Genomic DNA, 12275 nt, shown 5'->3' with positions numbered 1-12275 from the left:
GGTTTTCAGTCGAAATACTTTTTCAGCAAGTATTTATTATCTATCTCAGAGCCAACTGTATCAAATGCTGTGAGGATTATAAAGGAACATAAAAGACATAATCCCCATGTTTAAGGAACCTACCACATTTTTCACTTCTTTAGACAACAGGGTCAATTCCATTTTCTTGCGAGTGAAATTAAATTTCTTGCCATGACATGGCATTTGATAATCAATTCTCAATTATTTACATAAATGAATGCAACACACTGGTAAGTGAAAAATCCAGCTGAGTCTTCGTTTTGATCCTAACCTGGCAAAAGTTGTAAGTGATAAGGGAAGTCTGCTCCTGGGAACAATGGTTTCTAGGTTTACATACGGCTTTTTAACTTTTGTTGGGAAAATGTTGGTTACTCTATTTATACTGGGCAAGAGTAGGACTCAGTGAGCTTGAGAACTAACAAAATGTAGAGAAAGTTTAACAGGTTACTGCCTTAGCAAGGAAAATGAAGCCTCCCTCTCCTAGGCCTGAGAGAAAAAGGGGAAGGCATGAATGGTAGAAACACACAGGTGAAAAGGAACAAATTACTGTACTACAAGATCAATCCTAAGGCTGGAGGAGACCATGAAATTCACATTGCTAGGTTCATTCATGTGATAGCTAAATTACTCCTGTATGACATAAAACAAAAAACTGCCTCTATTGAAGAAATGATAGATCAATGAGACAGGATAATTGTTTCAAAAGCTGTATAAACAGAACACTATTCAACATCTAAGGCATTGGCTTTTCCATTTATAATGCGATATCATGTACTTGTGTTTGTAGAGACAATGATTTGACCTAAGGTATAATTAAATTCATAAAATGGCAAGGTAGGACTGTGCTCAAAGAGGCGTTGGTAAATAAGCAAAATAAAATACTCATATTAACTGGACTGTGAGATTCTTTAGACCAAAGTTTGGCCCCAGGGCCAGATGTGGCCCACCACTGCTTTCTCGTTTTATTGGAACCCAGCCACACTTACGTTAATGTATTTGTCTATGGCTGTTTTCGCACTAGAGGAGCAGAGTCAAGTAGTTGTGGATAGAAATTATATGACCTGCAAAGCTGAAAATATTTACTATTTAGGCCTTTTTAGAAGAAGTTTATGTTATATATAAAATGACTATGTAAAAGTTATAGTCATTCTTTCGAGGGCTGAGTCTGGGGCAGCTTACCACTTAGGTCTCTTGCAGGATTAATTATAACCTGCTGCCTTGAGATTGCCATATAGCTCCCATTTCTGCATGTGGTCAATTGTAAACTTGTTCAAAGATCATTTTAAATGCAGTGGCCGAGAAGAATAGTGAGGTCCCAGTCAACTTCCAAAGTTAAGAGGGCAGCTGAACAGTTATTCCTGTTCAAAAGATCCTGAAAATGGTCTTCAAGAATAGTATCAACAGTCTACCAAGGCCAACTGCTGGTGAAAGCAAGAACCTGGAGGCCAATATGTGATGTCCAGTGTCCACTATCTAATTTTAGATTTCAGGGTGATCTAGCTGGCCTGCAAGTACCTAATGCATACAGTTTGGATCGTATAGATTGAATCACTGCTAAAAGGCAGAAAAGTTTAATGGTTAAGAATACAGCCTATCAAGTCAGACTTCCTAGATTTTAATTTCAGCTCACTTCCTAGGATTATCATCTTGGGCAAGTTGCCTCCCTCGAATTCAGTTTCCTGGTCTATAAAAATGGGGATCGTCATTAGCTCACTCATAGGCCTGTTACAAGGATTAAATTAGCTAATACATGTAAGTAGTCACAAGACTACCTAGCACTTAGTAAACCTTCAATATATATGAATTATTACAATCACTGGACATGACTTTTGTACACTGTTTTATGAATCCTCTTCTTTGTCCTCACTGCAATACAACAAACACATGTCTTCAAAAAGTTTTTTTTTCACATGTAACAAAAGGTCTCATACCTAGTTCCTTTTTCTTTTATAAGGAGTTTATTGCTGGGGTGCCTGGGTGGCTGTCGTTAAGCATCTGCCTTCCGCGCAGGTCATGATCCCAGTGTCCTGGGATCAAGCCCCGCATCAGGCTCCCTGCTCAGTGGGGAGCCTGCTTCTCCCTCTCAAACTCCCCCTGCTTCTCCCTCTCCCACTCCCCCTGCTTGTGTTCCCTCTTTCGCTGTGTCTCTCTGTCAAATAAATAAATAAAAATCTTAAAAAAAAAAGGTTTGTTGCTAATGAGGATTCAGTCATATGAAAATCTGTTTTTTTCCAACCTTTGTCATCCCAGTTTTCAGAAAAGGTTTATAATCCAATCTATAAGTCTATATAAATATTAAAAGAGGAAAAAATAGGTGGCTTTCTTACCATTGAATGTTTGCTGTAAGTGTGTAGGCAGAGGTGAATGGGAAAGTGTTGCTGCATGCTGAGCTCCTGGCTGTAAACCCTTTAGTAAATCTGAGAGAAAAACAGACTTGTCAGTCATCTTCCTCAACCTAAGATTTGAGTTCTCTTAGATCAAAAATGAAAATAGTTTAATTTATCTAATATAAGTACAGCCCCTGTCTTCAGAGTCCTTCTTAAACTAGAGCACATACATTGAAAGATTTATATGTATAAACATATGTGTATGCAAATAACCCAGCAAACAGGACTTCCTCTCATTACTTTCATTAAGATAGAAATGTGGTATAGATGGTTCCTTAAAGGATTGTAAATAAAATCCAATTCTGGTAATTTGACTATATTTAAATGAAATAAACTGCATTTCTTAAAAAAAAAATTCTGTAATCTTCACTAACTCCAAATGGACTACCCTCAGTGAGTATAAATTCATGAGGTTTACTCTTCTGTCAAACTAGGTAGCCAAATGACTAAAGGAGCCCCACTTACTCTGAGTTAGGCTGTGGTGGAAAGCGGCTGAGGTAGATCCCGAGGTGGTTGTCACTCCAGCTGTGTCCGTTCCAAAGCCAAGCAGCTCCAAGGGAAACTGGAAGGGCATGGTCACTGGAACAAGGCCACCCAGCATCCCAAAAGGAGTCACATTTTGATTTGTTACAGACAAAGGTGATGTCATGAGAGTCAGAGGTGAGGCATTAGCCAATAATGATGCTCCTGCTGTGGACTGCAGAAACCAGGGGTCAAAATACATAAGAAATCAAATCTTTAACCTGAATTGATTTATTTTATTTAATATCCTTATGGGCGCAAGACTGTGTCCTATATCTACTCTAACAGAAACGTTATGAGACAAAAAATGAAGACTGAGGTGAAAAATATATTTCTGAGACCTACCCATATTGGTTTTGGAATTAATTCTCTACTCAGCTCTTCACTGCCAGTTCAAACTCCTTATTTTAACACCTGTATTACCACTCATTCATTCATTCCTCACCTCAGACTTCCACTTTTCTACTTTTGCTCCTAGCCCCTCCATCTGAGCTACTGGTCATTAATTCCATAAAATTTCAATTTGGTCTTTGAAAATGCTTGGTAATTTCATTGTTTGTTTTACCATTTTTCCTGATACAATCCATGTGGTTACTGCTCCAGACGAGGACTCTCTCAGAGCCCATAACACAAACCCTCCGCTTTCATCAGAACGCCGCAAAGAAATGAGGCCATCTGGATGTTCTTCCTCTTCCTTTATTAGCTTTACCTGCCTCTTCTCCAAAACTGACCTATGCCATGAATCTCCCTATGCCAAACTTTCTGGTACAAATACCTAGTATTACATCTTTTTCCAAGTTTCCTCTATCTTGTCATATACAGAGACCTCATCTTTTTTTTTTTAGACAACCACAGTTATTCCTGGTTGCTCCTCAACCCCTAGAAACAACCAAACTTTTGTATTCCTTTTGTTAACCAAATTTACTAAATGATACCCTCCATTCCCCACATTATCTAGTTTCTCCTTAACCCCTGGAAGCTGGTTTCCATATTCACTACTTTTCAGAACTTAAAGACTCCTTGCAGTAAAAGGTGTTTTAATACTCCTCTATCTGGGCTTCGATGCCATGTGTATGAAAAGTACATTTAGGGGCTCCTGGGTGGTTCAGTCGTTAAGCGTCTGCCTTCAGCTCAGGTCATGATCCCAGGTTCCTGGGATCGAGCCCCGCATCAGGCTCCCTGCTCAGCGGGAAGCCTGCTTCTCCCTCTTCTACTGCCCCTGTTTGTGTTCCTGCTCTCGCTAGCTCTCTGTCAAATAAAAAAAAAAAAAAAAAGTACACTTAAATCAGAAAGAAATATGCTAACATTAATTAACTTTCCCTAAAATTACTGAAATACACTTCATTAAGCTACTTTAACTCTTTGAACAATTTTCTATTCAGCAATAATCTTTTCCCATTTTGACTTTCTTTTCTACCTGTACTTAACAACAAACATTATAATACAATTGTCTCAGTATCAGATATTATCTATGATAGTTTGTACAACTATGAATTTTCTTTTGTAGTCTTAACAATTCTAAGTTTCTCTGACCAAAAATTTTACAGTTCTAAATTTAGTCAAGAAAACTGAATTCTTCAAATATTTTTAAGTCAGTGATCAATGTTAACTCTTATTAGGTTTATTTTGTGTGCTCACTCCTTTTCCAGTAAACAGTATTAATAAAGGGCTGATCATTTTATTTCTTAGTTAATATATGAGAAAAACTTAAGTGATCTTCCCATACATACACGTCACAGTGGATACATTTCTTACACCTAACAGTCCATGCCACTGCTAAACAAAAAATGAAGAATACTCTCCAGAAGGCTTTGAATCTGGTTTTTCCAATCTTTCTCCAATAGCCTTCCCTTCCCTTATCTCCTTTGTTAGCTCTCAATTTTATATCCTATCTCAGTTTCAATCCTGTAAATCTAAAAGCTCAGGGAGGAATGGAACACTCATCAACAAATGAACTCATCAGTTCCTATAATCATGTGACCCCATCCTATATCTCAAATGCTATCATTAGTAGTCTCATTCTTTCCCAACACCAGGGCTTGAAACCTTAGTTTTTAGTCATCATAAAAAAATGGACAAGATGAACTCACTGTCAACATACCCATTTTTTTTTTTTTTAACCACTACTTCCTCCAGCACTTAAGTACAAATCTTCATCACTTTATGCTTGGACTTGGCTACTTTTCTTATCTTCTAGTCTTTCCCTTACTGGCCAACCATGATATACAAAATGGATACACTGGAAAGAATTATTAAGCTAGAAATAAGGACACTTTGAAGCAATTTGGATAGAAGGTATCCTGCATCAATTTAAGAATTAAAAAATTTTTTTTAAAATAGTTCTCTTGTAATCCTCCCAGGATAATATGAGGCACACACTCCAAGACCATGTGCCCCCTAGAGAGGAACATTAAATACTGCTAATAAGGAGGACTCAAGTTTTTCTGGAGAAGGCTAACTCAAGTATTAAAATAGTTGGAAAACGTAAATTAGGGCAACTTCCCAAATTAACTGAGGGATAAAAAATGATACCATGCCATACTGTGTAATATTCTGTACTTTCAAAAAACTTCCATATCCACTTTTGTTTATAAAACTGAAATGACACATCAGACTACCTAAATATTACATGGCATTTATAAATTTCTCTCTCCCTATAAGATGGAGACCTTTCAAAAGTCAGGTATCCTACTGTTGATATCATTCGAAAGCATACAGGAGAGCGGTCAACCTAAAACAGGCAAACAGTTCAGGATAATGCTCCATAATCAAAAATACTTCCACGACCTCCATATTTCATTCCCAGGGGAAAATATGAAGGAAAACCATGCTCTTCCTGTGGTGGGCATTCTATCTATCTATCTGAGAATTTTTTTAAACCACATTTTATTTTGCTGAGTGCATCTGCCCCCCATTCTCTACAACACCAGAGGGATATTTCGAAATATAAATCAATGAAGACCCTCCAAGGCTTCCCACTGCACAGATTAAAACCCCAAGTTCTTATCGTGACCTGCAAGGTCCTGCATCACATGGTTCTGGTTGATCTCAGACCTCGTCACCTATCCATCTCTCTGTAGTCCAGCCATGCATACCTACACGTCAGGCTCCTATCTCAGTGTCTTCACACCTACCATCTCTCTAGCGTGGATTGTTTGTTCCCTCCTATCTCCAAATGACTAGCCTGCTTATTCCATTCTCAGCTCAAATGTTATCTCCTGAAAGAGGCTGTCCCCAACTCCCTTATCTATGTTAGCAGCAATCACACTTTGTCATATTATTGTTCTTTCATAGCACTTAACATGTTTAAAAATTTGTGTTTTATCTTTCTACCTGGAATATATGCTCCACGACCAGAGAGATCTTGAGTATGGAGTTTACCCTATCTCCCCAGCATCTAGAAGAGTGCCTGGCACATATTAAATACCTCGGAAACATCTGCTTAATGAGTGAATTATTTTGGGAATTATAAAGTGGCAAAGAAATGGATTCATAGAACATCAGTAAGTTGAAGGGTAAGAAAGAAGAGGAAAGCCTTGAGCAGGAAGTTATTAAATAGAAAGTAGGTAGAGGTAATAATCTGAACCCGGAAAGATTTTAACTTCTGTTAAACTCGGGACCTGTCCTTTTCACTCTGCAAATGAACAGATAGCTGAAGATGTCTTTCAGACAGGAGCTGAATGTTTTGCAGGCACAGACAGGGAATCTCCTTTTAGTGTTAAGAGTGCTAGAGAGACAGGATTTAGAGGCCACGAGGTTTCAGTGAGAGACTACGTTAAAAAAAAACAAAAACAAAAAACCCACACCATAGGTTCTCCCGAAGTTATGATCAACCTTATTCAATTACTGACCTTTTCTTCAGTCAAACCAATAAGACAGAACAAAAAGGATCAGATCTGAAGGCAGGAACAATAAGGCCTTCAAATCATAAAGTCATATTAGAAAGGATGAAAACGAGAAGTAGTTAACTTTTTGGAAACACAAATTTTGCCATATAGGTTCCCTGCTGACAAATCGAATTGGTATGCTAAGTATCTAGGTTCTCCCGGGACAGATGATCAAGTACAAGAAGGACTGGCAGAAGGGGGAGAGGCAGCAGGGTGGGGACAGAACTGAGTGACTCTGGAGATGACAAAGGCTAGAGAAAGATTTAATCTTAAATTCAAGGTGAAGGGGGAAAAAAGGCAACTTTTCTTCAGGAAAAAACCCAAAAACTTAAAGCAAATGAAACCATAGTTTACAATTTAGCTCAACAGAAACAATATTTTATGTAGTCATGGATTTAGCCAAAAGTTGTAATTTTACTCTTTCAGGAGAATGACAAAGGTATAAATGCAGCTAAAAGCTTTATCATAATAAGAAGTTAAGAGATAATAGTAAAATGAATAAATTGTCTTCCATTCATTCTTAATATTTAAAAACACAGAAAAGGCTATGAGAATTAAAAGTAACTGATACTAGGAAGGGGGACCCATGTGGCAGGAAACTGGCATTTCTGTTATGATTCTCTCCTTTACTCAAACTGAAGATTAATGTCAAACACAGTCAACATTTTAATAAAGGTATAACAAAGAGGAATGCGAACTAACTCCCAGACCTTAGTTGTAACTTAAATCAATCCCTAATCAGTGGGGATTTTTTTTTTCATTTTATTTCTGATAAAAGTAAAACTAAACAGATAAAACATCCTAGGTTTCAACTAGTAAAGTATCAGTTAATTGAATTTTGTTTTATTTTAGAACTCTGGAATAAATGAATTCATTACTAAGCCTACAGTAATGGCAGAGTGATAATCTGGGTTTCATGTGTTTATGAATACCAGTGCTTAGCTTGTACTGAAGAGCAGAAAACATCTATAAACACCAAGCTAAAAATTCTTTCATTAGATGCTCCTATTCCACATCAACAGGAGGCAGTAAAAAGAACACTTTCTGAGACAACGGAATTCCACAAATCAACAAAAGTCATGTTTTCAAAAAAGACTTGGGAACCTAAGAACTAACACATCATAAAATGTTACATATTTTTAAAAAGCTTGTTATGAAACAGCATATTTTATGAAACCCATTTTCTTGACAAGAATCCAAAAAAGTACCAGGAAAATATAAACAGCGGTGGGATAATGGGGGACTTTTCTTTTTTATGAATTTGCCTACAGTGAATACATATTACTTTTTGGGATGGGGGACAGGGAAGAAGAATCTTAAAGAAATCAAACTGGTCACATGAAGGACAAATTTGGCAAGTCTCAGAATACAAGGAGTGGCAGAAAGATGAAAACAATGACAGAGAAGATGACGTGGAAAGGAGAGAGATGAAATATGAGTGATAAAGAGTTCTCAACAAACCTAGGCCAAATGGATCAGAAATGATAATGAAACACATCATAGAACAAAATATTCTTGAGCTAAAAAAGCCGCCAGGTATAAACTTACAGATAAAACCTAGCCGTAATTTGAGGATACTTGAATTTCAAGGAAAAAGAGAAAGTCTTACTAGCATTTAGGCAGAGAAAACACATACAAGGGAACAAAATATTGGAATGGCCTCAACTTCCCTGTAATCCTCAATACTAAGCAAAGGTCAGTGGAACAGTATTTATAACATTGGGAGGAGACAGTTAGTGACCAAGAAGTCTACATACCTAAGTGTGACAGCACAGAAATGATCAGGTATGCTGGAGCAAAGGTAAATTAGGTTTTGTGTTAGTCTTCCTGAAAAGACTCCAAGTGAAGCACTCCCACTGTGAGATAAATTTGAATTAAAAACTCACGAATGGGGAAAACGGTGGTATAAAAGGATTATCGACAGTAATTTGACACAGAGAATTATATATGAGTAGCTGCAAAATTCATGCCAAATAAAAATTTTATTTGAAAAGACAAATGGCTAAAGGACAAAAAAAAAAAAATACCATGAATGTATAAATTTGATTAAATAAAAAAGTTGACAGGAGAAAAAGGACTAGAGAGAGGGAGAAAGGAGATACGTGAAGGTAAACTTAAACTCTTAAGTTACTGCTTTGTTCTGAATTTTGACAACATACTTTAAATATGCATTATGTGTTTTTCAAAAATTGCAAAAGTCGTATGTGCTACTTTACCTGGAAAAAAAAAATCCACATCCCAACAAAAACCTCATCCACCAAGTATCCCCATTACTGTGATGTGAACATCAGGAACATTCCTTGGCCATAAGCTGTAATAAGCTATTACGAACAACCTATGTACACGGTTATTAAACGGACTCACAGGAAAGACTGCACAATCTTGTACTTTATCCCATGAACGTATGTAACATACATACCTGCACACTGGCTGTTACCACTGAAGACCCTGAGGCAGAGGATGGTCTATGTGGAGTAGACGACGGTTTAGTAGCACCCTGTGTTCCACTTCCTGTTCCCCCAGAGAGACTAGTCCTATTCGCTCCACTTGAGTTTAGGTTGCTACCTCTGCTGGCAGGTACATTCACTGCAATCCCACTCAAGCTATTCTTCCCAACAGTTCCAGCGGATGAGGAATTTGTGAGCTTTGAAGGGGCCTGAAGATTTTTTGTGGATGGAAGGCCTGAAGTGCGATTAGAGGGCAGCAAATTCAAGGTGGGCGACTGTCTGCTGAGGTTTATCCCACTGGGTTGTTTATGGACTGGGTTGTTACTGCTGGAGTGGCTACTCTGGGCTACTAGTGCATTTGGACTGGAAGAGCTTGGGGGTACAGGAGGCTTGGGAGTGGGGTTGGATTTAGAAATAAGTTTCGTTGATACTGAAGGCTTAGCTGACAGAGAGGGCTTGGGTGAGGCGGAAGGCTTAGGTGAGGGCAAGGGTTTAGGAGATGTGGCAGGTTTTGGAGATGCGGCAAGTTTGGGGGATGCAGCCATTGAGAAGGGAGATTTGAAACCCTGCGTGGACATCTGTGACACCATAGCCTTCGCTAAATAGTTACTGGAGGTAGTGGTGCTGGGTACTGTCCTAGAAACCAGGGGGTGGGACCCTTGAGAACCATTTCCAGGTGAGGGAGTAGATAAGGGAAGGCGGTACATAAGTGGCTTATCCGAAGTCTTAATAAGCGGGGATGAACAGGCAAGTTGGGGATTATTACTTAACTTCACCACTGGGTTGGTCTGTGATTTACTAATGGTTGCTTGTAATGGAGACACATAGTTTTGTTGGACAGCTGAATGCTGGTGCACCTTTGTTACTTGTGTTAATGAAGAAGCATCCTGGGCCTCTGGTGTTCCCAGAGCATGAGAGGAGGCAGCAACTTGGGCTTGGGAAGAGGACACATGGGTCTGTGAAGAGGAAGAAGCGTGAATCTGACTCGACCTCTGTAGTCCTTGTTGAAGCAGCCTGGCTGGCAAAGGTTCCAAGGAAACTTTAGGGTTCTGAATTGAAGAACCAGCAATAAGGCCTGAAGAGATGCCAGTATGAGCTAAATCCTGGGGTTTCTTTGGTACTGGCCCTGTGTGACCAGCAATAAGACTTGATGAATGTGCAGTCTGAGGAGAATCTAGTTTTTTAGGAGCAGCCAGCGGCAACTTACTCATGATACTTGCTAATTTTTCTTCTCTCAGTCCTGGACGAGGTTTTGCAGTTGGCATGCTTATCCTTGAGCCAGCTGGAGGGCCTTTGTTCCCGTTGTTGATAACAGCTAAAGCTTCAGAAACAAGATCCAGTGCAGGTGGATGGAAAGACAGGTCTTCATCTAGTGAGTCATCAAGGCAGATCGTCTCCTGGGCTGGTGTAGAGCTAGAGCTGGTAGAGGCCACGGCAGATGTGCTAGAGCTCGTTGAGGGACCACCAACTGAAGCCACCAACGATGCAGGAGTTTTCTGGTCCTTTTTTGGACTACACTCCTAGCATAAACAGCATTATATTGGAACAAATTAAATGATTAATAAACAATTACTAAGTATTAGTTTTTAAAGGACTAAGAACTTCTCACAATGATTAAAATTCTATTGGAAATCTTTAGACTGAAAAAAACCAAAACAGTTCTCAGGATAGAGCTCTTGACTGAACTGTTCAGAAGCCAAAGCATCTGATACAGTGCACACAGCTGCCATACCTTAGTAAGCTCTTCTAAGAAAACTTGAAACCAAGCCAAAGGAATATTCGTATACTAGTTGTATTATTGGCGAAACCCTCCCTCACGCCACCCCTCCTGCATCAGATCTTCAGATACTATTCCAAATCCATCTGTTCAGGGACTATTCTCTTTTTATTCTCCTTGTACCTAGGAGAAATTCTGCTTTTACTCTAAGACTCTACCCTTCTTCTCTAGTATGCTTTGCTAGGATACTGACCCTCACTTTCTGCTCCCTTGTGTTTCTGCCACTGTATGCCCTGTCCTATAGCCACTCATAGCCAGTACGTGGAGAAGTGGTACATAAACTGGGATTCAATCCAAGCATACTTAAATTAAGTCTTCTATTCATTATGGTCATTTGTAATTTATTCAACATATATTTACTAAATGTTTACTATGAGCAAGGCACTATACACTAAGAAAACAAGGTTATGGGAATTAAAATTCTGAATACCTAAGAGAATTGTTCTTTTTTTCCCCAAAAAATTAAGTTTCTTAAAATTCAAGGAAGAGAAAAGAGAATTAGAGCACAATTTAAAATATTCCAAGAGCAAAAGAATTAAAAAGTAACTGTTTCGGGGTACCTGGGACAAATGTATTAGTTGGTTGGGCTTCCTACTCTTGGTTTCGGCTCAGGTCATGATCTCAGGGTCCTGAGATCAGGCCTGTGTGAGTCTCTGAGCTCAAAGCGGAGCTCTCCCTCTCTCGCCCCTCCTCCCCTCATGCTCTGTCTCTCTCTCTCAAATAAATAAAATCTAAAAAAAAAAAAAAAAGCTGTTTCCCTTAAAAGGGAAATATAAAGTATTTGATTCATGTCATTTTTAAGATTTTAAGATTTTATTTATTTCTGAGAGAGAGAGAGAGCACAAGCAGGGGGAGCAGCAGGCAGAGGGAGAGGGAGAAGCAGGCTCCCCCCTGAGCAGGGAGCCCGATGCAGGACTCAATCCCAGGACCCTGGGATCATGACCCGAGCCGAAGGCAGACGCCCAACTGACTGAGCCACTCAGGCGTCCCATGTCATTTTTAAGATTAAGAAGAAATAAAACTATTAATAAAAAGCACTTCAAAGTTTCTTTGATTAGTTTCTTAAAAACAAACCCAAATAAACCTAAACCCAAAGTCTTAAATTACACATTAATTTATACAATCACAGCACTTACCTTAACCATAGTGGGGAAAGAATGGAGAGGAAATGTCTTTACCATCCCCTTCTAAGGTATTACAGTAAAGAAGCTGGTGGGAAGGCTGTTAAACTCTA

General features: G+C 38.9%; 1 protein-coding gene across 6 annotated transcripts in view; it reads right to left on the bottom strand.

Moving 5' to 3' along the window:
• Window positions 1-12275, bottom strand: part of UBN2 (ubinuclein 2) — an 87577-nt gene that overhangs the window by 22140 nt on the left and 53162 nt on the right. For 4 of the 6 annotated variants that reach the window (XR_003516392.1, XM_027573378.1, XM_027573381.1 and 1 more), the window contains 3 exons: window positions 9237-10784; window positions 2874-3105; window positions 2349-2438 (listed from right to left, as the gene is read on the bottom strand). Coding sequence is in view for 5 of the 6 variants with exons in the window: in XM_027573378.1 (XP_027429179.1) it covers window positions 2349-2438; window positions 2874-3105; window positions 9237-10784 (1870 nt within the window). In the remaining variant the exon portion in view is untranslated. The remainder of the gene's footprint in view (window positions 1-2348; window positions 2439-2873; window positions 3106-9236; window positions 10785-12275) is intronic. The other 2 variants (XM_027573380.1, XM_027573383.1) reach the window with 2 other exon arrangements.

This window comes from Zalophus californianus, chromosome 12 (assembly GCF_009762305.2).
Source record: "Zalophus californianus isolate mZalCal1 chromosome 12, mZalCal1.pri.v2, whole genome shotgun sequence".
In the NCBI taxonomy this organism is placed as follows: domain Eukaryota; kingdom Metazoa; phylum Chordata; class Mammalia; order Carnivora; family Otariidae; genus Zalophus; species Zalophus californianus.
The sequence above is the reverse complement of the archived record's forward strand: the minus strand, read 5'-3'. Positions and strand labels throughout refer to the sequence as shown.